Raw genomic sequence first — 26,957 nt, 5'->3', positions numbered from 1 at the left:
TATGCTGAACATTAGAATAAATAATAATAAAACCATCTATGGTGAGATGTGACCATTCTACGTATTGATTTAATGTGTCGTATGATGGGTTTTAACCCTAAGAGAAACTGGAAACTACCCAAGGTGCACCCGGAATACTTACGCATGTATCTAATGTGATCCTGGGCACATGATATAACCACCATTGTACTTGTTTTTGAATTCTCGTATGTTTGGAGCTGTCGCTTGATGTATTTTAGTTCAAGTCAAAAACTAGCCACTTCCCCTGGGGTAGCGAAACAAGTCCGGATGTGGTCCTACACACTTAGAAAAAATCATGTAAATTTAGGTGCTCATATACGAGCATCAATTTTGACATAAATTTTTGTCATAACAGACATAACGCTCAAATGTACTTTTCGTTGAGTAACGAACTTTTCAGTCTCGAAGCACTTAATATTACATTACATTTACGTCTCATCTTTTATGTCAAAGATGGGTTCCTTTACGTGTAAAATTATTTATTTCTAAGTGTGCAGGCACTCCAAATGAATTCCATCGTTCTTGATTTTTTCAATTTTCAAGTGATTTGAGGTGTCACATGATGGCTTTTGTTCCATATCAGAAACTGGCCACTTCCACTGGGGTATCAGGAACATGTATGAATGTGGCCAATTTCGTCCTGGACGCTCAATATGATAGCCATTGATCTTCTTTTTTTAATTTTCATGTGATTTTAGATATCACAAGATGACTTTAACAGGATTCAGGCCGTTTATAAACTCACAACCCGCTTAAGTTTTGGTGTTGCCATAAACGAGGCACGCCGTTTGAGTGAACAAATAATTTAAATGAACAAATAATTAACATTTTCGCTAAATTTGGGCGATTTTGAATCTTGTAAAAAATAATCAAAATGGTGTATTCAATATTTTTCAATACAATTTTGGTTTTATAAGGGTTCTGTAGACTATGAATTAGACTTAGAATGCTATAAAACCTCTATAGAGGTTGCATTGTTACTTGGGAAACGTCACCTCTGAGAGCATCCATTAAGTACGTCACGCGAAGATTAGGAAAATCTTCCTCCCCTTTTCGTCACGTTTTTCCTGCACCTTATACATTGTTTGTCACAGACTTCCCCTCCCCGCCACCTCAGAGCGTGACGTACTTAATGGATTGTCACTAATTGAAATGACATCTGATACAAGGTTTTAGAAAAAAAAAGTAGTTTTTCTAGAAAACATATTAAACAACCTGAACTTTTTAATATGGTTACGGGATGTAAACTAAGCCTAGCCTCTCAACTTGGCCTATCAAGTAAATAAATCTTTTTTCATAAACCCCATTTTTTTAATGACATAAAAAGTTTCCTACTTATTTGAAATTGTGATCCACAAACGGATCATTTAATAATGAGACGAATTGAGTACATTTCCTGCTCTATTTTAATGAAAAATTGATGCGCAATTTGTGTTTCGTTCAGTGTTTGCCTGCGCTTTGCGCCGCCATCTTCTCTCGCTGGAGGAGCAACAACAAGTTTTATGGGTTTTTAGAACGCTTTTTGTTCAATTTACTAAAGCGAACAGAATTATAAGGGCCACACTGAATGAGTTGAAAAAATCACAACTAGCAATCTCACTTCAAGGACTATTTTCGATGGGCTTAAGTTTCATCCATCGTCGGGCCTAAGATGACGACATATTAAATCCATGTGCCTGAAAAGTTTTCTTGTTAAAATGGTAAGTTTAGTTACTGTTTATCGTGTTCAATTGTAACGGAAATGATAAGCTTATATTACGTACGACAGTCGAATTTCTTCTGTAGGTCAATTATTTGAAATTATAATTGATGGCTGCTTTTTAGACCCAGGTTAGGCACATGTGCCCAATATATTTGTAATACTCATTTTAATTAAATTCAGTTATATAAAAATTCTAAGTCCGATGCACTCAATAATGTTTTACGTGATTTTCATTTTCTGATTTTGCGTTCATGGATGGATGGGTACAGTATTTTCAATATCACCATATTTTTATTTGATTTGTTTAAGCTGCATTAAATTTGGATGAAAATTGAGGTGACAAGATCATAAAAATAGGCTAAAGCAGAATTGAGAGTATCTCGAATATTTCACTGTGAATCTTAGACTTTTCGTTACTATGGGATACCAAAAATGAAGACTGAGATCTAAAATAAATAGTAGAGTTTCTAAAATTTGTTGACTCCAAGATCGTCCAACAATTTCTTAAATGATTTAATTGAATCTGATCAAAGTTTCAGAATCTTGATAAAATTTCTTAATCTTGGACTTGAATTTCTGTGAACGGAATCTTGTTCAATTTTCAATATCTGAATTAACTGAATTATTTCTTCGGATGCTTAGGATGCCTTTGGATATTTCTTAAAGATTTTCTTCTGATAATTTTAAATTGCATTCCAAGATTTTTTTTTGTATTATAGTCATTCGTAGCTTATCCTTCACTTTAAATACATTATTATTTGTAATTTTCCCTTTTCCTACATACATATAGCCATTCGTAGCTTGTCCGGTATGGCATTTGAACTAGTGACTAGTACTTTCAGGATTGCCCTCAATAATCTTATGATTCTCTCCAGTATTTCCCAATAAGTTTCTTCATAACAGATTCGAAATTCTCTGCAGAACAATTTAAAAACTCACTCTACATATATCATCGTATTCTTTACAATCCCTGCGTTGATTTCCTTTAATTTTTCTCCATAGTTTTTCTTACAATTCCCTTGAAATATTCCGCAGAAATCTCTTGGTAATTTGGAAAGTATTGTTCAAAATTTCCTTGGATTTTACCTTAGAAAATTGCATCGGAAGTTTCATCAGAATTCTCTTGAAGTTATTATTAAAATTATGTTGTGACAATCTCTTAAAATATTCATGGAATTCTCATGAAACTCTCCTTTAAATAGAAAATTGCTATTGGAACGCTATTCCATTTTTTTTGGAAATAATTTTGAATATTTCTTCTAGGACTTTAGAATTGTCCTCGGAAATCCAAAAGAGAGTGAATTTTAGAGAATTACAATTCTTCTCAAAAGTCATTTGGCAATCTCATCAAAATTATCCAGACAATTCTTCAAATGTATTAGAATCCTTAATTTTAATCTTAGTTCTTGATTTACATTTCTTGTTTCATCTGACACCTTAAAAATAACACCATATTAAAAATTTAAGTTTTTTGAAGTCTGAAATTTCGAAAAGTTCACAAGAATCTAATTGACCTTTGATAATCTTCATAAAGAAAATCCTTTTATCAATATATTAGATTTACTTTCGGTTCAATGACTCACCAGCATCGGCTCTGGGCCAGTGCCTTTCGAAAATGTTGCGTGTATCAGAGTCTTTTAAAATAGCAGCGCCGGTGGTGTAGTGGTAAAAGTGATTACCTCTCACCCCAGCAGGCCTGGGTTCAATCCCAGTCGGTGCCGCCGGAATGTTCTAAGGCATAACATCTCTGATCAGTAAAGGGAGGAGGGAAGTAAAGCCGTTGGTCCCCGGTTTATGAGCTGATGAGTCGATAGGTAGGATCCAGGTGTAGGAGCTGCCTCCCTGGCGTTGGTAGCATTGGTGCTGAGCTCGGAAAACAAGATTGGCGGAAAACAAACCAAAGGAGAGTCTTTTAAAAATGTTTCAAATTTCGAGCTTAAAAAAATATATAAATTTCGAAAAATATTTTGACAATCTATTGCAGAACAAGGGGAGGGGGAAGGGGTTTAACATTTTATTCAAAATATGCTACGTACTGTATGGATCGTCCCATGCCATTTTTAAATACAAAAAAAAATCAAAATTCTGGATTTTATTCAATTGAGGTGATTTTCCGGATTTTTTGCCTTAAAAATAAAATCAAATTACTATTTTTAGCGACATCTATTGCGTAAATCAGGCATGCCAGTATTTATTTTTACCATATTTTGCTGTTTATAAGAAAACAAGACAAATATTTTGAGCATCCTGGAAAATCCGGCAGTTTATTGATTTAAATCCGGTGGCCATTAGGCCACTGAACCGGGAAAACTTGAAATTTTATGGTAACCTCAAAATATGTTTTTATACCTATATTTATCGAAATTTGTTAATCAAAATTCATAGAATCTTGAATGTTTCTTCCCGTTTGTAAATCTTATATTTTACGGAATACGAAAAAAAAATTGTTTGATATCTCATCAAATTTGCAATACCTTTGTCAACTCCAAGATCGTGATAATTGTCCGTGATGTTCTGTTAACTTTGCAATCTCAAAAGTTTTTCGATGTCCGATGTTTGGCATTTTCAATGTTTTCTTCAATTTTAGAATTTTGAAAACATTTTATGTCATAGAATCTAGAAAATTTATCCATGTCTGAGATATTGAATTTACGTCCAGTGTTCAGAGGATTTTTCCAGGTTTAAGATTTCATACACAGGATGTCGACGACAAGGATAAACCAGAGAATTAAATTTTGGGCCTGGAAAATCAGAGATTTTTAGGAAAATCTTTTAATATGTCTTAATCCTCTCTTATTACTTAAAAGTATGACTGATCTCACTACCCAAGTAACAGTTTGGGTTTTTATAAGGGTTCTGTAGATCATGGTTTAGACTTGTAGAATGATTTAAAATCTTGATAAAACTTGCAATGTTACTAGGGTAGTCTCACAATATAATTGGTGGGTGTTAACCACCAAATGGAATAGTGCATCTCTTAATGGATGCCAATCCTAGTTGGGTCGAACACAATTAATTTTCAAGTGGATACTTCTAGTTGGTTCTATTAAAATCAAACCTCTGGGCTTAAAAGTCTTCGTATAAATGCAAGAATGGTACAGAGTTAAGAGAAAAATATTTTTTTTAATACTTGTGGTTCTAGTTACTGATTATGTGCTTAAAATAACCACTCAATCAATGAGATTCCAGGAATATGATCTTGCTTGGATAGAATAATTCTTGATTGCTTGGAGAGCAATGGCTATGATTAAATGTTGAGTTATGGGTTATTGGACAATCAATGCCTAAAGTGGCATTATTGAGTATTCTAGTTTTTCATTGAATGATTATAAATCTGGTTAGCTTAGAGAATTAGTTTCCCAGTGATGCTCAAGTTGTTGTTAAAGATGCTTTTTGGTTTCTTTTTCAATTGCTTAGAAAAAAAACTCTCCATTACACTTTTTCCATCTTCGTCCGGTTGTTTTTCTGATTTGGCTTTCTCTGGAACCCTCTATTCGAACCAGTCTTGTAAGCGGTCACAGTAGTCGACACAATTTCTGTGATAATCGACTGCCTTTGCCTCCGACACAGTACCAAACTAAAATGTCATATGACAGGTGGCGACAGAGACAAAAGACCGTCTCGAATGTGTGTATTTTAGTTTTTCTCATAATAAGAGTTGATGATGTTGTGCTTGTGTGAATTCTGGAAATATCAAGCAAAGATGTCATAGTAATGATATTTCTGATCAGAAGTGGTTAAATTTACACCAAATTGAGGAATTAGAACGAAATCACACATGTCACATGAAAGTTATTTGATACTTTTCTTTTTGCTCGAATTTTATTCTACCGTTTGTGTAGTGTGAGAGAGACAACGGTAGAGCATGAGTATACGAATACAAACAGATTATCGCGCACGACAACAAGCGAGTGTAGTAAAAAAACGTCAACCGTTTCAACCCTTGATTCGAACTACTATTGCACGTTTCTTCTGTCTTTTCCCGAAAGGTTCTTCTGATTTTTCTCGAATATCGAATAGGAAAGTGGTTTACCCTTCATCTAAAGTTGTAAGATATGGTGTGCATTGCCTCCCTGTTCTTCGTGGACTTGGAAAACAAGCGTCTATTTTCAAGAGTTTGAATCAGTTTATTATTGGATTCTTTACATGCACCATTGTAAAGCTACTTAATTGTCCAATCCCATGCAATATTGTCGGTTTGATTATGGTTTTCAAGTCCATTCTAAGCTTTATAAAAACCTTTTCAAAACCATGATAAAACCGTAAATGTTAATTGTTTGTTAGAGTTAAATACTCTGACTATGAAACTGTATTTAGTTTTCGTGAGTGAGCTTTGTTTACAAAAGCAGATACGTTGTTTTGAAAATTCATCCTTGAGTTATTTCCGCTATTTTATGAGACAAATTTCTAAGTCTTAAGTAATCCGCAAAAATCCAAGTAATTTTGTTTCCGACTTTTCAGTAGCTGAACTGTTCGGTAAAAGTCTCGATTTGTTTGGTTTATAGGTGTTGAAAACACGGAAACAACAACCACATTTGAAAGATACAGATAGTCTGAATTGAAAGCTATAAGGCCTTTCATACAGATTATAAGTTAAAATGGTATCGCTTATTCAATACTATCTCCTGACTCAGTGTTCACTCCGCTGTCGACAGAAGCAGGCCACTCTCGATGTGTGTCACGCGATCGTCTGTTTACTCGGCAGCAACCATTGTGTGGTCTTCTTCATTGTTCTTCATCAGCAGTTCTGTCGGTCGATGCTTCGTCGACTTTGGAAAGCAACCGTTTCGTGATGAGTGTGTGAGTGATAACCACGTTGGCGATACTGCCATACAACGAAACCACTGGAAGCGGATCCTGTTCTGATGGAGAAGGCTTATTGGATAGCGGAAGATAAAATGTTCATTGTGTTGTATCTTTTTACTATAATTTTACGATGTTTTGTATAGTGAACAAGAATCCTCGGCTCTGTAAAGTTAAGTCGTTTGAGCCTTATCAACTAAATTAATAAACAATAAAATCTCCTACTACCTTTAAACCGATGAACAACTGTGCAAATTACATTTTCTATTCACCACGTTTTGGCACCCCATCGAACAAATATTTTGCTGACCACCGGTGTATCTCCACCGTCGTCAATCCACCCGTTCACCTGTCTTCGCCTCCAACGCCTTCCGCCCCTTTTACCTCTTTCATTCAGTCTACTGGGGGGGGGGGGGGGGGGTCTGTGCGTGTTTTGGGTTTAGTTCGATCGCGTTAGGTTTTCGCTTTTTGGGGCTCAATCCTTTTCCCAAAATGCACCCTCGAAAGTAGCTCAACACCCTTTCCGTTGCCCAGGTGCCGCTTCTTCTTCTTCAACCCGTGCACAAATTTTCCACGCTCCGTCGATCAATGAGGCGCTCACTCGGGGAAAAGTTTTCTCCTGATCAAATCCCGCCCCGGCCTCGGCCCCGGCCCCAGCAAGCGAGAGCTAATTGTTCTATTTTACAGTTCCTCCAAGTGCAAGCAGGCAGGGAGAGCGAGAGCGAATAAACGGCAGTGAAAATGACCGACAAATAGCAATAACAAAAAAAAAGTGCGAATCTCAAAACGAGCATAAAAAAATCTCAAAAAAAGCAATCATCTGTGATAACCTACATCAGCGAGGAGCGAATACAACAACAAAAAGATAAGTGAATTCAAAAGCAATGAAGTAAGATTTCAGTTCGGAAGAAGCCAAGTGGGTGTTGTGAGTGTATGTGAGCGCGCGCGCGTGTATGTTGCCGGAGTGGTGTAGATCTCAGGTGCGCTCAAGTTCAAAGTTGTTGTTGCTGCGAGGTGTGCCCAGCAGGTGGAGAAGCAACGAGCAAATTTTGAGCCTCCCCGGCAGAAGCTATGATATCAGTGAAACGTTGTACAGCTACCAATATCAGTGCCAGCCATCACCATCATCATCAACAGCACGGTACCAGCCACCAGCATCACAATCATCATAGTCAGAACGCCACAACGGTTCAAGTCCGCAGTAGTAGTGCAGGTCGTGCTGCCAGTTCCGGCAGTAATAACAACAATCGGTTGATTCGCAGCCGGAACAGTCCGTACCTGAGTGCTAACGGGTACTCTTCCGGTGGATCCCCCGGAGGAGGACCGGATCGGGCTGCTAATGGATATTCGATTATAACGAACGGTGGCAGTCTGTACTATAGCAACAATAGTGTGCTGGGCACGAAGAGCCAAAGTTCGGTGCTGGGTGGGGCTTCCAGTGGTGGCGATATTTTCGAGTTGGACAGTTTGTTTCTGGTGCCAAAATGTGCCCTCACCTACGATAAGGCGATGAGCCTGCGGAAGGACCTGGCTGCGTACGATTTCAACATACGGATTCTGGAGGACACCCCCAAGGGCAACGTTTGGATATGTAAGTTTTTTTTTTCTACTTCTGTTTATTTCAGGATCAATCCGAACATGAGTTTTCACTTCGGGGAAAATTTACTATTCCAACAAGCTCAAGCAGTTGGATGCTTAGAGCTCTGCCGGGAGTATGACAGTGTGAAAGGGATCAATGTTTATCTGGATGTTGGATATGGCCTTAACAAGTTGTAAACAATAAGAAGCGAGAGGAGTAAATCATAATGACAGACCTAGAATTTATAAACCTTCTCCGATTCTCATATCGTCTAAAATGAGACTTTTTGCTATTCAGTGGTATTTCTAAACATAAATACAATAATATAATGTTGATTTATCGGTGTGTTGCGCAGATATGATTTTAATTTTCATCAAAATTAATCTGTTGCATTTTTTCACAGTCGTGTGCAAATCATATGTTATTAATTTAAGCTCTACAATATTAATTTTGTTTTTTTTTTTCATTAAAATCAAAAGCATGTCTTCTATAAACTCTTTACCAGAAGAGCAATTCTACGCCAACTGACGAATCGATCAAACTTACTCTCCGTACTCTCCGATGTCCATGAAACTTTGCATACATGTTCGATAGGACCAATAAACCATGTTTCTGCTGGAATTCGGCCTTTTCGACACACGCCTAATTTTTCAAAATGGCGTATTCGATATTTTTCAATAAACCATATAGCACGAAACGACTCATCCCAAGTAGAAAAAATAGAAAATATCAAATCAACAGCAAATTTAATTATTAAAATTGGGGAACAGAACATCAGAAATTACTATTGTTTAATTGATATTAAAGGTAAAATATCCAAAATTATAAAAAAAAATAAACTAGGGTAAACGCTCTTATAGTTGCGGTACGTTAGAAGCGTTAGGTTCCTATAGTTGTGCATTGAGTCTCCATGCACAACTATAGGAACCTAACGCTTCTAACGTTTCCCCTATTGGACCACAACTGAGTTATAGCAAAGTCAGTCGTTGCCATATCTACGGCCTGTTCAAGTTATAAAATGGACATGCACTTTCAGTCCTAACTTTTATATTTTGCTACATAGTTTAATGCTTTCTTCGGCAAGCTTTAAGCTCTACCGATACTGCCCTTTTCAGCATGTTTGTCCCACTCGTTAAAACAGCAAGCTAAGAAAAATGCTATCGAAGAGTTTTTTCTTCATGGGCTCTTATGGATGGGACAACATGGTTTTGGTATTTTTCACGACATTTTTTGAACAAAGTAGGAAACTGTGAATGCATTTTTTTGAGAATATTTGCTTCGATGGTTCATTCTGAAGTTTTGCGTTTGATTATCATTAATTTAAGCAATGAATATTTTTGTATGGATCTTAATCTTAACATATTTTGAATAAGCAATAAAAATACAATGAAACATGGAAAAGTTACAGACTATTTTTGTTGTCCGGTTCATAACATGAACAGTCCTTACCCGAGCAGGAGAAAATAACTTGTGAATACCTTATTCTGACCTGATACCAAAATTTGGTGTTGATTAGCATGGCATAAGAGATAAAATACCAAAGAATAAAACCAAAAAGTTGCATGCAAAATACTTTCTAAATAACAAAAATTGTGTGGTATTGTTTTGGTATTGCATTTGCATAATATTGTAAGATTTTTTTTTTGTATTATTTTTTTGTATTTTACCTCTTATGTCAGGCTCATCCATACCAATTTAAGGTATCGAGATATTAGTTAGTGCTCGGGTAAAGAATAGCAAAAATCGAAGCAAATTATTATATCATGATATGTTGTTTAAATTAATCTATTTTATTACTTAGTAATAGCTTATTCTGCTATCTGCTTAGTAATAGCTTATTCTGCTATCAATCTGATACTAAAATAACATAATGATAGTTAATTATGCTTTGATAGCAGAATAAGCTATTTATTAATTAATAAGATATATTGATACTATAATTTGATATTATTTTGCTCTGATTTTGGTATTCCCTTCTACCCGGGATCTAATCAAAATGACGTCTGAGTCAAAAAGACTCAAAACTCTTAAAAAAAAAAACTGTTAAAAACTTTAATATCAAAAAATCTGATTTTCAAGATTTTTGATCTTATGTTTATTTGAAAGCTTATTAAAAATTTTAATTTTTCTGATATTGGAAACTAGCCGGGTAGAGGTGAATATCAAAACCAGAGCAACATAATATCTAATTCTTCTATCAATATCTTATTATGATATTGGTATGTTGTGTGCTATAACATTTTAATAGCTTACTCTGCTGTCAGAGCATAATTTACAATTGCAATTGCAATGATATTTTCAAAACTGAAATAAATATTTCAAAATAATGTAAAAATAACAAATTTTGTTATGATAAAAGCATGAGTTCTTACTACGTTATTGATTTAATTGATTGAACAACAAACCAATATCTCTATGAGATACCTTAGCACACTTTGATATTTTTATATTTTGTATCCCCACCCGGAACTTCAGCCTGACACTTCTAACATGTAATAAGAAAAGTATAACCATGACAACCGAAGAATCTGTTGACCTTTTTCCTCCTACCTTGAACAAGAAGATATAACTGAGTGGTCAGCATACGAGACAGTCACGCAAACGACCTTCAAGTCTCGTTGAATCCGTACCGTAGTTTTTTTTTATCATATATCATATTGCATATTGCTCAATATGATTTCTTATTGTGAAGCTCAAAAGCTCTGTTATTCATGAGATATGCCAATAGCTTACTTTGCTATTACTCAGTTATTAGCCCATAGGTTTTATGATTTTTTTTTGTTTTGCTACCTCTTCCCGAACAGGTGAAAATAACTAGAAAAAAAACGTTCGTTTTTAAACTTTTTTCGTAGATTATAGATTTTAGTAAAATTAGTGGCATATGAAAGATCTTTATTATGAATACAAATAAGAAAAAAATGAATCGGTGTATTGTGCACTCCTCCTAATATATCGTAACCCTAACTCGCTCGCCCCCTCCTTTTTTCAAGATTGAATAATAATCTCAATTAACAGTATAAAAAGTTTTTATTTTATAACGGTCGCGTGGATTAATTTAACAGCAAATATATTTTTTTTCGTTTCTGATTTTTTTTTCACTTTGGTCAATCTGTTACAAAACATTTGGTGAACACGTTGAAGATTGTTTTTATACTTTTCTCGATTACCTTTTCGAGGGGACGTATCTGCTTTTGTGGACAGTGCGTTTGATGGTCGGTTTGGTGTGGCTGTTCGCTCGGTCACGCGTGCTGGCGCCGCTATCAGGTAGGGGAAAATTTCCCCTATCTGGTGGTGGTGTTGGCATGCGTTGGCGGGGTGCCGGTTGCGCCGGATTGGGGTTGAGACAAGTTTATGATTGTTTCTGAAGCTATTGTTCTAAACAGCGTGACTACAGTGAACATTCGGATTTTTTAAGCGTATTCCGCTGATTAGTTTTTGATTAATGGGACCTTAACAATCGTTACGTCGGTCATAGCTTATTATGATGTGAGACTGTAAGAGGCGCGATAGCCTGAACAATGCGTAACGAGCAAATCGAAGCATTGAACGTCTCGTGAAAGTGGAACTTGATGAAGGTCTAAGTGCTTTTTCGTAGATTTTAGATTTCGGATTTGAATGATTGTCGGTTGCAGTGGCTTGCCTACTGAGCAGAAGAACTCGGTCCCAGGTGCTTTTATATTAAAAAGATTTATAGTCAAATCGCTTGTTTATCGTGTATTTTGCGAGATTTGTTGTCGTCGGTGCCGGGCTTAAATGGTAACAACAGCTCGAGTAAAGGTATGATGTGATATGAGGGGCTCGGTGGCCTTAGAGCGATCATTTTTGTTTACTGAGGAGAACATCGTCTAATCTCAGGTTCATCCATATTCAAGATTCGTCAATTGCTTTATCTGTTAATATGACTGCATATTAATAGCAACAACTCGATAATCAAAAAGGAGCTCATTTGTCTAGTGGCAAACGTTTTTGCTTACTGAGCAGAAGATTGTGGCTTCAATCCCAAGCTCCTTCGCGTTATACGATCGTTAGGACATCAATTCAGCTTATCGTTTACCAAAACGAACCCTGCTGCAATCCCAACCCTCTTACCCAATATCCCAGTGATTCCTCGTGGAAGTATATTCTCGGCTTCCATCAAAGCGGGTGTCACGTCAACACATTCCTACCCATTCCTTTCTTGACCTGTGTTCGGGCGCGGCCCGCGCTGGTATTGCCTAGTTTGAGATCACCAGTTTTTACACATAGAGGATGATTGCTAGTCCCAAGCATCGTCTATTGGTTCTCTGTGTAATTACAGCTGATCTGGCAATAACAGAGTAGCAACCGTGGGCGGTCAATCATGCTCATGCTCTATCACCTTAAGGGGATTGTAAGCATCTCGACATGTTGTCAACGTTTGTATGTTATACAGTGCTTTTCCGATTTCAAACTTCTTTTTTCTACTAATTTCGCATAAGCTAGGTTCTAAATCCTTAACATTAGTCATAAAAATGGATGATTTAGGAATATGTTGGGGCTTTTGAATCACATGCTTATTTATAATTGAACTAGGCTAAAGAACGGTGCCCGTTGCTACTGTTTCAACAGGACCACCCAAGTAACCAACAAGCCCGCTAATTCTCCTTTTTGCAATATAAGGCAATACACGGCTAACATAGAGCATGCTAAGGTTTATATTAGCCGCATATGAGCCTTATATTGCAAAAAGACGAATTAGTGGGTTTGTTGGTTACTTGAGTAGATCAGGCTGCTTCTCAATGCTTACTGGTTCCTTGAGAACAATCTGAACCATTCTCACGAAAGTAGACGTTTGCCTGTCCTGACAGGGAGAAAGCTTAAATCACAGCAAAATGATGCCACACAAGGAGTAACAAGCCTGTCAAATTTGTCCATGTCTATAAATGTCATGGCCATACACGACATCCGATACCTTCGCAGACAGGTCGATCAACATATTGGCTCCAATCTGGCATACGACAACAACCATGCATTCTACCTTCCAACTTCCTACTCCTGCCCTTATATCCATCGTTTTGAGACCGTTTCGAAGCTAATTGGAGTGATATGTAGCTACTGTAGTTCTGCTTTCCAAATCAGTCGATTAATGGAGATTAGTTGCGTTTTTTTTTGTTCGCGTGCCAATCAGCGCTAGGAATATGGAAATGTGCGCACAACAGGTTGAACTACTAAAACGGAAGCACACCGCGCAAACTGGGAACAACACGTAACCATCACATCAGGGGACCAACAACGACGAACGGTGTGTGTGTAGGTTTTGACTTGCAATTTCTCTTCGTTCGATTGATGGTTATCTTGCCAGGTTTTTTATCGGCTGACTTCTTGATAACCATCCATACATGTGTTTAAGACTTTGGGGCAAACATAAAGAGCGAATAACGTGTGCGTCATTGACGGACGGCCGGCTGCGACGAAGACGATGGCATTTGAATAAAAAAAAAAGACGAAGCTGGTTGTCGGCTGCTGAGCACAAAAAAACTGAGAGTAGATAATTTCCCGGAATTCAATTGCAGTAAGCCCGGTCGGTTGCAGCTTCTTTCTCATTGCGGAAAGCAAAGAAAAGCCGATGCCGCCGGCACAGAACAAACGGAGAAATGAGCGGAAAAATCAGCAAAGCCGTTTGAGCCGCTATCATTGCGCGCGAGCGCGTTTACAGGCATGCGAGAGAGAGGTGGATAGGCGGCAGGTGGAGGGTAATCATTTAACTCAATATGCACAATTATAACAGTCAGCAGTTTGGAGTTGGTAATTAGTGCATTCTGCTGGAAATGGGTTGAAGGTGGTTTCGTGGGATAGAGGAATTGTTGGTTTTATTTTCTTTCGTAGGGAGTTATCGGTTGTTCAAATGTTATTAATTATTTCAGATCGATTTCATCCAATGATTTCGAAAAAATGGGGAGGGAACAATGTTTCAGTGAACGGTCACTAGGCTCGAAAGCGAATGCGATTAGTCCGAAGAGTCAAATAAAACCATTAAGTCATGTTCATCCATATAGAATTTGACAAATTACCAAACATAAGATTTTCCCATACACAAAATATTGAAGGAAAAGGTTTAAGCTTCTAAGAATTCTTGTCATGCCACTCTGGAAGTTTGCTCCAGTAAAATTTTCAAATTAATTTCACATTTCTCTTCGAAAATTAGTATTATAATTCTGCTGCTAAAATTCGCTTATATTTACCTTCCGGCCACTGAACTAGGAAAACCGAGAGAACCGGGAAATACCCGGGCATTTTATTGTAATCATACGATTTTTTATATACCTATAATAATCGAATTCTATTAACGATTGCTCAAATATTTCGTTTAGAATTCAGAATATTTCTTACAGCTCGAAATTCTTAACTTTTCTGTAGTATGGGATATTGAAAAGTAAGACTGAGGCCTCAACGTATCAGCAATGTCCCAGAATTTACAAAATTTTATAAGTTTCTTATCGTGATATTTTGTCAAATTTGCAAACTCGAAAGTTTTAAGACGTCCAATCTCCGGCATTTTAAATATTTTAACTAATCTTGATTTTATTACTTCATACGTGAAGTTAACGATTTATATAGTTGGAGATGCTTAACGTCAATATCAGACTTATATGATGGATGAGGAGATGAAAGTATAGAATTGATAGTTCCGTTTAGTACGGCAGTATGAAAATTGTATGTACAGAGTAGAAAGCGAGCAAATGACAATTTTGAGGAAGGTACGAATTGGATCAAGCATTCCCTTTACAGAACTTATCCATTGATGAAGGGTGGTGAGAGGTGTTTCCCCCGCCACCACTGGCAAAAGAAATGATCGCCGTTTCGCTCATGGACGTCCGATGTGTGGAAACGGTTGTATCGATTATTAAATACACACTCAAGTCGCCATATGTTTGTTAATTTTAGAAGCTTGAAAACCATGGTTAGAATTTTGAATTTACGTCCGGCGTATAGAAGATTATTACAAGTTTGAGATTTCACACATCTCAATGTTACACTGTCCAGACTATTGCTCTATCTCACTGTTACACTTTTCAGAATTGTCTAGTCCCACAGTTTTCTTAGATCGGGACATTGAAAAAAAAAATATGGATTTACGTCACTATATAAAATTATCTCCTTAATGCCAGGAATCCAAGGAATTATATCCATAAAAATCACAGAATTCTATGCAGAAAAGTTTAGGAACTCCCACCAGCAATCTTTTGAAATAAATTCTACAATTAACTCGCGTGAGAATTTGCTTCAATGGCTCTCCATAATTATCTGTGAAATTCATTTGAATTATTCTTCAGGAATCTCTTGGTTTGTTCTTCCCTGGGCTTTGGCAAAACCTTGAGGTAGTTTAATTAGACTACCAGGTCCCAGGGCTGATCTGGATCTTTACCACATTGGAAAGATGCACACTAGTGTTGCCAGATCAATGTTGATGCTTACCAAAAGTGCATTTGAACCCGCTTATAAAAGCATATAAAAAGATTAATCATCACCTTACATTGTTTATTGCTCTGTACTAATAATAAATGATTAAGCACAGCATTTGATATTTTAGTAGGAATGCTGGATTTAGTCGCAGTGGAAATCAATCCTTTATTGAATTGGATTTATTACTATTGATATGCACGTTTGGAAAGTATCATCACAAAGATTCTGCACTCGGTCTACAGCTTGTGGGCGGGAAGCGTTGTGTTTGTTTTTGTTTTTTTTTATCTTTTTATAGAGTCAATTCTTAGAAATACGAAGCGAAAGACAAATCAAGCATTAAGCACAAGACCTTCAAGAAAACTAACAGCACGAAGTCTGGAAATGGCAATGTTTCATTCAAAACGTCTATTTCAAGAATATCGGATGAAACCAATCTAATTGTATTTAATCTTATTTTTGTGTAGTAGTATATTCAATTGAACCGCTCCGGGTTATTATGAAGCCCTCCCCTTGGCTAGTTTTTAACCTGGACGTTGGTGGGCGGGCCTAATATAATGCTTCACAGTGGAGCGTTGGAGACGGTAGGTTTAGGTCCGGCATCGTTGGCTCATGCCGTGGCGGAGTGGCGTCATGCGTATGCGATGAGGATTACTGAGCTTCCCCTCTCTGATGAACCATTGCATGAGAGAAACAAAGTTCTAGTCTGAAGTGATATTATCACACCTGTTACTTCTTTTTTTAAGAGCCGCGTCGTGGTACGCTTACTTATAGGCACTGACGTTGGGTATAGGTATTTTAGAGGAGGCCCAACGGTGCTCCTTCTACTTGCGTGATGGGCTTTCATTGTTGTTTTCATTGAAGCATTACTCAGGGAACAATGTTAAACACCATATTTGTACATGGTATTGTAACTAATCTTATATGATTTTGATTTGAAATAAGTGTTTGAACTGTGGCGTGCTTCTATTGTGACATACCCATACGTATTTTTGTGGTGCGACATAGTGGAAACGTGTGAGCGTAGTTGGAGCATATACCCTATGTAAGTTAAAAATCAGCTAGGAAACTAACTTCAAAGTGAAGCATTTTAGTCACTTGAAGGTGTCACCTGGGACGAACTGATATATAATAAGTATAGATCAAAGTCAAAAACAACTTGAAACACGTTAAATTTCGGATAGCATGCACAAGGGCAGGTACTTAATAAAGCATGGGTTATGGTTCATTGGGTGGATTAGAGATTTTAATTATTTATTAAATTAGGCTAATGAGATATCATAATCATCAAACAAAAATTTAGGCAGCCTAATGACATTAAGTAGATTGAAAAAGAAGTTAGGATGCGGGGGTCCGCTTAGGGAGGCAACTAGCCTTTTCATATATTGTCTGTTTATTTTGATGGTTGCTTTAAAATATCAATTTGGTATATATGTGAAAGGATGAATCAGTGGGAGATAGATTTAGGGTTTCTTTACATTTTGCAGCTCAAATCTAGTATTAGGTGTAATTTCCTCAAAACCCCCCAATAACCGACCTCTTCAATCCCTTCCTTTTCCCATGGCGTTCAAGTGGTCCGCATAGACTATTCAGCCATTACCCTTCCTTTATCCTCGGCTTTGGATTGACTTGCGCTCCCATTTCCCCACCAAATGCTGCAAAATGAAAATGAAAAATGAAAGGAATCTCTTGGTTTGTTCTTTTGAATTTAGAAAGTATTCTTTCAGAATTTAATTGGAATTTACTACGAATTGCTAGGAAAATTTCCTGAGGATTTCTTTGAAATTCTTCTCAAAATTGCATTAAAAGAATCTCTTGAAATTTTCTTGAAATTAACTTGGAACTCTCCTTTGAATTCCCTTGGAAGCTTCTTCAAAACGACAACGACAAATTGGCAATGTTCGAAAAATCATTGCTCAACAATTTATCGATGGATTTTAAATCTATTGATACCGAATAATCTTTAGAGTACAGTCAACCCAGTATTATGGGCCAGCTAGTCACTATTATGGGTCAGTCATTTCTGCGTGTTAATCAAATGGGAGTGGCACACAATTGTGGGTGGCCCATAATAATGGGTTGGCTGTATGTAGTTTCAAATGGCGGCCATAGATTTTAATTTGGTCAATAAATGGCTGAGCTGTGGTTTTTCAAACATTGCAAGTTTGCCATTACGCATTTTACCGGAGGCATCGTTTTCAGAATGTTAACATTTAAAATATTTCGAATGCTGAAATTCCTTCCCATTTGCTTTAGAATTCCCTGAAAAACTATCTTGGAATTATTAACTTAACTTAATCCTCAAAATTATCTTTAAATACTTCTTAGCTGGAACTTCTAGTCAAATGGCTTAGGAGTTCTCCTCATAATTCCCTTAGATTTTTTCCTCTACAATCCTCCTCAAAAATTCTCATCCAAATTCTCTAGACAATGGGGGTTATTCCGAGACTCAAAGTTACTTTTGTCACTAGTGAAGTGAGAAAAGTCACATCGTGCTGACGTGACTCTATGTGCAATTCAAATGAAGTTTCACGTCACCACGAAGATACTTTTCTCACTTCACTAGTGACAAAAGTAACTTTGAGTCTCGGAATAACCCTGTTAAAATCCTAGACTGTTGTCCAAATCCAAGAGTAAAGAGTGTTATTTAAACCGTATTTGAAGTTTTATATTAGTCTGAAATCTTAGAAAGTTCCTTTTAAATTTTCTCATTTAATCTTCAAAATCTTACTCTGAGCTTGTAAATTCCGTTATAATTGCTTATCTTTTGACAGATACGCGTATTTCGTCTACTACTTGTAGACTTCATCAGTGTCAAGTACTCAACAAAAGATAAGCAATTAATAGAATTAAAAGTAACTAAATCAACTCACTCAAAAAAGTCCTTCATAAAGGGATTCCGTTGAGAGGTTCGACAAAATTAAAAGCCTAATCCGAGGTCTGAATTGTCATTCCGTTGATCTCATTGTTTTCTAAAATAATTTTCAAGTTCAATCTATCACTTTAACATACAACATCTTTCTATACGATATAATGATCCATTCGGCTCTGTAGCGTTCGGCCTAGTGGCTTTTCATACATTTTTAGCATTTTTAGTTCTTTTCAGAATTATTTTTAGATTTTTGCTTGAAATCATCCTTTGGATTCCCTTGGATACTTTCAGAAATTCGTGGAAGTTTTCTTCCCAGAATTATCTTGACATTATCCACAGAAATCCATTGGAAATTTCCTCAGGATTTCTTTAGGATTAGCTCTAAATTCTTTTTTATCTAGCTCGTTTATTTGTAACGCTCAATCGCGTTAGCTTTACGGAGCCGATAATTCATTGTTCTTTGTTTGTAACAAAATTCACTTAATTCTATGTCTAGTAGGAGTAAGGCCGAATCCGCTTACCCGAGGTTAGAGGAGTACATTATCGAAGGATAGGCAAAAGGGAGGAGCTGGGGGTAGGGTTTCGTTGTCTCATCAGAGCGATGTTGCCAGTATGAATGGTAGTGTGGATCTAGATTCGTCTGGAGTTCGACCGGCTATGGTGACCAGTGTGCAACGATGAGACTCATTAACTTCTTAAAATCTCAATGGTATTATCCTTCGAATTATCAAGGAATTCTCTCCAGAATTTCCATAGAAACATCCCTCGAACTCCCTTTACATTTCTCATCAAAAATTATCTTGTAAATTACTAAAAGTGTGTGAATCCTGCAAAATAATGTGTTTTGATTTTTCTAAAGTTTCTAAAAAGAATATCGAAAATCGGGTTTCTTCTATTTAAAAAACTCGTTAAAAACACATTTTTTCAATGTCATCACAAAGCTAATTTACCTTTCGGTTTTGTTTAGAGCCAGATTTTTTTCATGATGTGATATAATAATATATTTTATCATTCCGAAACCCGAGAATCAAACGGGAATCGAAAACAACCGGAAAATAAGCAGGAATTTGATTGGGACCTTACAATATTTTGTTGTACCTATATTAATCGAATTATGTTACTAAACTTTCTAAGTAAGATATATTTAAGTTTTCTCTTAAAATCTTTAATATTTCTTTAAGCCCGAAATGTTTTACTTTTCCATATTACTAGATACCAAAAATTAAGTTCGATTTTTAAAAACAAAATTATCAATGTCCTAGAGTCTAACATTTTGAATACAGCATCCTTTCGATTTTGGCAACACGACCTCAATGTGTTTAATCTGCTTGTGCTCTAAAATCTTAACCTCTGTTATATAATAAAGAATGAGAGAAGGATTAGAAATTTCAATTTAATTCCACTACCTTCAAGCACGAAAATGTCACTTCTGATCAAAATAACATCTGAAACAAAGTTGTTTAGAAATGTAAAGTATTTCTGGGAAAATTATATAAGTATATTTGTTTTAGTAATGTTGAGTACAAATCAATAGAAATGTGTTAAAAACTGAAAAATCTCAAAATTTTCCATATCTTCAATATTTATAATTTATTTTTCAAATAAAGCTCATGAAAAATGCAAACTTTTGAAGCATTTAAAACCATCAAATTGACAAAAATCGTACAACATCAACTTTTGGTAATATTGTTAAACTTCTTGTTAACAGGCTTTATTATGTAAAATTTGCACAGATAACGATTTAGAATGTCTCAAATATTGTTTCCTGTGTAGAAATGTTCTAGCAAAAACTTCAAAATTTTACCAAAAGTTCTTGTTCAACACTTTTTGTCAGTGTTCACTCGGCTGTCGACAGAAGCAAACCACCCTCAATGTGTGTCACGCGTCACGCGATAGTCTGTTTACTCGGTAGCAACCATTATGTGCTTCTTTTCATTGTTCTTCATCAGCAGTTCTTTCGGTCGATGCGTGGTCGACTTTGGAAAGGAACCGTTTCGTGATGAATGTGTGAGTGCTGACCACGTTTTGCGTCCATTGCTGCTATGGAAGCGCTCTGCTCCCCGTTGGCGAATCTGCCATAAAATGAAACCACTGGAAGCGGCTTCTGTTCTGATGGAGGAGGCTTATTAGATAAAGAAGATAAAATGTTTTGTTGTGTTGTACCTTTTGACTATAGTTTTAAGATGTATTGTATAGTGAACATGATTCCTCGTCTCTGTAAAGTTAATTCGGTTGAGTCTTATCAAATAAATTTTTAAACACATTTTTTTGTGAATTTACAAGTGTTCATGGTTTAAAATATTTCAAAATTTTGCATTTAATTTAATTAATTTATAAAAATTGAAGATATAGGGGAAATGCAGGTAATGTCAGCCTAAGTGTCCCTAATTTGGGCCCATACATAAATTCAGCAGTCGACTAAATTTTCAATAGCAATCAAAAATATCCATTAGTAACGTCCCAATAACGCGTCCATCTAGATAAAATTAATAAATAGCAGATTTTTAGCGATGGGCCCAATCTTAGATCCATAGGCCAATATTAGAGACATTTCCTCTAGGGGAAATGGATGTAATGTCGGCCTAAATGGCCCTAATTTGGGCCCATACTTCCGGAGAAAGTTAGAAGAAACTGACAGGCTCCCGACATCCAAGACGGATGTAAGTTCCGGGGCAAGTCGGAAGAAACTTTCAAAAGAAGTCGGCAGAAATTTTCGGGGTATGTCAGCAGGACCTCTGGGGGAACTCGGAAGGAGCTTTCAAGATAAATCGTTAGAATTGGTCAATGTCAATTAAAAGAAAATTCCAGATCAAGTCTAGAAAAACCGGAAATAAATTCCAGGATTCAGGATTGGGTGCAGGATTCTTCCGGTGGAAGTCGTAAAAATCATCCTAATAAAACGGGTACGCGGGAAGAGGGAAAAAAGTTCAGGTAAACATTCCAAGAAAACTTGAATAAGATTCTTTTGGCGGAATATAGAAAATAAACTATCAGGAAAAGTTGGAAGAATCTTCCGGAGAAATCCGGAGAATCTTCCGGAGGTACTCAGAAGAAACTCCTGAAGAAAATCGGAAGAAATTGGGGAAATCTGGAAAACGAAATTCTGGAGAAGTGGGACAATACTTTCTGGAGTAGTTGGATTTAACATCTGCAAAAAGTTGACTTCCAGAGAAAGTTTCGAGGAAATTCTTACAGTGTATATCAAAATATTAACGGCGCCGATGGTGTAGTGGTAAGCGTGATTACCTCTCACCCCAGCAGGCCTGGGTTCAATCCCAGTCGGCGCCGCCGGGATGTTCTGAGGCATAACATCTCTGATCACGCCTTCCTTCGGATGGGAAGTAAAGCCGTTGGTCCCCGGTTCATGAGTTGATGGGTCGATAGGTAGGGTCCAGGTGTGGGAGCTGCCTTCCTGGCACGTCGGTAGCATTGGTGCTCAGCACGGAAAACAAGATCGACGGAAAAAGCAAACCAAAGGAAAAAAAAAAATATATCAAAATATTAAAATAAAATTGTTGAATTTATTGAATACTTTAGGGCATTTGAATTAAATACTAGAAATTGCAATTAAAAAATCTCCACGAATTAAAGTTTTCCCTGGATTTTCAACTTCTGCACAAAATTTTAATCGGGGAATTTGGACATCAACACATGTCATCGATATTTTTCATACAATAGGATTGAACGAAGAGTGGTTCATAGAAAATATCACTAAACTAGATTCCCATTCTGTGCATATAAAATTTGTAAAACTTGACCCACATTTTGCATAAAAAGACCTTTATATTTACCTCAAGAGTCTGGGGGAACCCTAAACCCTATCCTCGCTGGGCAAGTTTATCAGAAACTACGAATTTTACTATTTTGTTGTTAAGGGTTTCGTATATAAAAATGGGAGGGGAACCTCATCGTGGCCATAAAATTTAATGCTAAAATGAAAATTTTGATATCTTGATTTCTTGTCTGATTTTCTTATAATAACTAATAGTAGCTGTAGCTCAATTCGTTTCGGATATATTAGCGCAATTCTCGGATATATTAGTTCATATGATTTTTTTTTGCAAATTTTTAGATGATTGTAATCAATATATCTCCAAAAATGCTTGCATAAAATCTTACCATTCGAAAAAGAAGCGCAATGGCTTTCGTTTGACATATCTAATATTGTTTTTTTTTTCGACGATTTATTGGTGGAAGTATGCTTATGAAAAACTTATTAGTTTTTCATTGGCATATTTTCCACCAATTTAGAAACTACTATGTGAAAGTCGAGGACTTTTAATCGTAAGGAAACAAATTGTAATTACCCGGTTGACTGTACTCCAACTCAGTAGTTTCTCCAATTGAAGCTCTCTTCTAACCCCCACGACCTGCTAGCAGTGCGTACCATGGTGAGTATAACATGGCGCTACAGCTTGGACAGTATAAGCACGAGGAGATCGCGCTTTTAGAGCAAATTTTAAACAAACTTTGTGCGGTCTCCATAAAAATCCAAAATGGCTTAATCATGAATTTGACACATTAGAACACCTATATGTACTCACTTTGGTGCGTACATAGTTCACTATATCAAACACGAACCACCTTATCTATATGACCGTGTTTCCAACTTGTTTGTTTTGATTAATTTCCTTCCTGTTGTAGCCCATTCTTCTTCACGTTGATTTGTAACCATTGCGTTGCAGTCCACCTACCTTAATGACACCATGACATCAGTTTTTTTCTCTTTCTCAAAGTGGGGTGTGCCGTCGTCTCTTTTGGTCTGTTTTTTGTTGTTGTCCATCATCCGGAGAAAACCAGAGTTTTCGCTTTCCATTGACCTTCCTGTTCAATGTTTGTCTCGTCGTTGTTGGTCGATGTCAAGCATATGCAAATTGTGATGGACATGTGTGAAAGTGTTGTTTTAGCTATAAATTCTGCTGATTTACAGCCGTGGTTAGTTTTGCAGCTTTGTTTGAGCAAAGGTCACTTTAATTACCGTTTTGTGCGTACTAAACCCCCATTTACTTATTTTAAACGACCAAAAACGGTCTGCTAACTCAAAGGGAAAGTTGCTAAATTTTTTTTCCTCTCGCTTCTTCTTTTTTCCAGGTAAGTGTTTTCGAGACTGAATCACACGCCGATTGCTCATTGCAAGATCCAGGATTTTATTTGCGGGAATAGTTAGATGCCCCCAAAAAAGAGAAGGTAATGCAAGGCAGCAGTTGAGATGTTTGCTGTTTCTATTGCCAGTGGCAATGACTTTTCAGAACTCGTAAATAAGCGGCAGAAGTCGATTTTCATCATAGACAGACATTATAAAACTGAATAAGAGCTTCCAGTCAGCGAACGTGATGTATGACTGTATTCAAACGCCCACGCCAGACGGCCAACGACGTGATGACTACTTCAGGCGGTACAGTTACAGCAGCTTCTGGAACAACAGTTATCGGCTGCGCAATAAAATGATACTCACAGCTCCCCCGTTGTTGATTGGCATCAAGAGTGTTTTTTTTTTGTGTGTATGTGTGCATTATTCTGGTTGAGATCATATTTGATCATTGCACAATTAATAACACACCACCGTATGTGATTAATATAATAGAGCTTTCGTGTTGGAATGATCTTTTATTTCTTTTATCTTGTCTTGATTTGATCTGTCTAGGTGAATGGAAAGGATTTTTATATTCTAACCAGTGAACGTGACAACGGGAGGATAAAACTCCCTAAGTGCAAGTGTAGTTCAAAATATGTTTTACTTACATCTCGTGTAGCGGCTGCTCGTGGCACCTTGAATAAACTTTTATGATGTTTTCATCAGCGTTACGAACATCTGACATAATTGTGCCATCTTATATTAAACATTTTAAAAATTTGGTTTATTCTAAAATTAAATTCTAGAGAATTGAGGAAACCCATTATTTAGAGTTGAAAATGGTCGACTATCAGTAGAATGCCGAGTCCTCATAGTTTCAATACAAATGACGAACAACCGAGAGATTAAATTGAATTGAATCACCTTACTACCTACCTATCGATGAAACGAAACTTACAATCGTACACCTTAAATCGGTATTGATGTTGTTAGTATTCTTTAAATTCTTAAAGTTCACGTTGGTATGTTAAATATTAAATTGCTAAAATGGTCATGCATTGTTCGTTAATGGCAAGATAATAGTAAATTATTTATGCTAATTTGTTAAATTTTCGTCCCCCACCGGTGAATGAAGATGTAGGTTGCGAATTTGTGAAGAGGTACTTGTTCGGCTTTGGATGTAATTTTATTTGGTGACATTAACCAACAAAACCAAAATGTTGTTTTTTTTTCCTTTGGTTTGTTTTCCGTCGATCTTGTTTTCCGTGCTGAGCACCAATGCTGCCGACGCCAGGGAGGCAGTTCCCACACCTGGACCCTACCTATCGACTCATCAGCTCATGAACCGGGGACCAACGGCTTTACTTCCCTTCCGAAGGAAGACGTGATCAGAGATGTTATGCCTCAAAACATCCCGGCCGGGCCGACTGGAATTGAACCCAAGCCTGCTGGGGTGAGTGGTAATCACGCTCACCACTACACCACCGGCGCCGCTGTTTTTTTAAATTAAATTATCAGAGTAAGCAGTTTCAGGCAAAATAGCGTAAAAAAATAGATTTAACCTTTCATAATTCCTTGAAACTTCGCATAATTGTTCGCTAGAGGCAATGAAACAAGTCTGACACAAAGTTATAGTTTTAGATGCACAAAAAAAAATCATAAATTTTCGTCATTTTTTTTTTAACTTCAATAGCAACAAAGGTGTATTTTTAAGATTTTCAAACTTATGCTTTGATTTACGGTTTAGCAACTTTGCAGTCAATTTAATTGTTTGTAAGATAGTTTGAACATACTGAGAGGTTAGCACATATCACCGGTAAGAGACGTGTGTGTGAGAAAATTTACGAAAAAATCTAAGGGCACCGGTGGAATTCGAACCCACAATTCCCATTCAGTACACGGGTGCATTGCCAATTATACAACAGTGGACCTATATGGTCTATGGATGTATTTGGCTAATGACATTTGAGTTTCGAATCCGTTTCCCACCCTAGTCTTTTTGCGCAAGCTTTCTACCCAACAATCGTCTTTTATCGACGATATGTGCTTGTACCGCAACCACTCAGCATCAGTCGATGTGAACAAACAAAGCTCATTTTTTGTTGTACATCTTACATGATGAAATATGTCCAGTGTGAACATAACATTTGAGCTGCCAGCCGCACCTCCAGTAGATTTTTTTTGCCTTGCAGTTCAGTAGTTTTTTTTTCGATAATTATTTATAAGAATTAGAACTTCTGTCGGTCGAAACATGTTTCCATAAAAAGATTTTTCCGACACCTTCTTGAAGTTTCTTTCAGCTTCCTGTTGATGATTTTGACAAACTTGTTCAGACGGATTGTTGTGATTTCACTCGCAAGTATCGTCCGACTTTGCACGGAAGTTTCTTCCATCATCTCCTGGAAGTTTTTTTTTTCAACTTGCTTTGGAAGAATCTTCCCAAGTAACAATTTTGGTTTTATGAGGGTTCTTTAGACCATGATTTAGGCTTGTAGAATGCTTTAAAACCTCTATAAAGCTTTCAATGTTACTTGGGATCCTTGCCTGAAAGTTTCTTCCATCTTTCCCTGAAAGTTTCACCCAACTTTCTACGAAAATGTATTCAATCGTTCAACGGAAGTTTTTTCAGTGTCTTCTGACTTCCCTTAGAACTCATACTGGCTATCTCTGGAAGCGGATTTTTTGCCCATTTTTGCTTGAAAGTTTCTTCGTCTTGTTTTCCGTGCTGAGCACCAATGCTACCGACTCCAGGGAGGAAGCTCCCACACCTGGACCCTACCTATCGACTCATCAGCTCATGAACCGGGGTCCAACGGCTTTACTTCCCTTCCGAAGGAAGGCGTGATCAGAGATGTTATTACTCAGAACATCCCGGTGGCGCCGACTGGGATTGAACCCATGCCTGCTGGGGTGAGAGGTAATCACGCTTACCACTACACCACCGGCGCCGCTCACTAGAAATTTCAGTTCTTCCTACTTTCTCCGAAAGTTTCTTTCAACTTACCACAAAAGTTTTTCCATCTTTCTCCGGCTTCTTCCAGCTTCCTCCTTCGGTAGTGTATTTCTACTTCACTAGATTTGTTTTTATTAATTTCCCTCCGGCATTTCTTCTGACTTTCCCGGATGCCTTTTTCGACTTCACGTCTAACTCTAATAAATTTTTTTTTTTAAACGAACGATTACTCAAATGGTACAACTATTCCACAAGTGGTTTGGATGATAACCCGAACACGTCTTTAAGCACTTTTTTATTAGGGAAGTTTCTTCCTACTTCATCAAAAGTTCTTCAGGCTTGAATTTGAAGTGTCTTTCAATTTCCACGGGAAGTTTTTTTCAGAGTCTCCTGGAAGCTTCTGATAGCTTCCTCCGGAAGTGACTACTGGCTCCTCTAGATAGGTCCTTCCAATTTCCCCAAGTAAATCAAATAAGGAAATTACCTATGGGATGGTGATCATTTTTTAGTAAAAAATGAATTTTTAGCATAGTT

At 36.9% G+C, this 26,957-nt stretch overlaps 1 protein-coding gene across 17 annotated transcripts in view; it reads left to right on the top strand.

Moving 5' to 3' along the window:
* ens (ensconsin) overlaps positions 1 to 26,957 on the top strand; it is a 358,571-nt gene that overhangs the window by 212,247 nt on the left and 119,367 nt on the right. For 12 of the 17 annotated variants that reach the window (XR_010518758.1, XM_065236805.1, XM_065236800.1 and 9 more), the window contains exon 2: positions 7,214 to 8,117. The exons of the other annotated variants lie outside the window; for them this stretch is intronic. Coding sequence is in view for 11 of the 12 variants with exons in the window: in XM_065236805.1 (XP_065092877.1) it covers positions 7,598 to 8,117 (520 nt within the window). In the remaining variant the exon portion in view is untranslated. The remainder of the gene's footprint in view (positions 1 to 7,213; positions 8,118 to 26,957) is intronic. 17 annotated transcript variants of the gene reach the window in all.

This window comes from Ochlerotatus camptorhynchus, unplaced genomic scaffold, assembly GCF_037179485.1.
Source record: "Ochlerotatus camptorhynchus isolate MF236.1 unplaced genomic scaffold, CSIRO-AGI_Acam_v1.1 ptg000576l, whole genome shotgun sequence".
Lineage (NCBI taxonomy): Eukaryota > Metazoa > Arthropoda > Insecta > Diptera > Culicidae > Ochlerotatus > Ochlerotatus camptorhynchus.
Note: the sequence above shows the minus strand (reverse complement) of the source record. Positions and strands in the feature narration are given on the sequence as shown.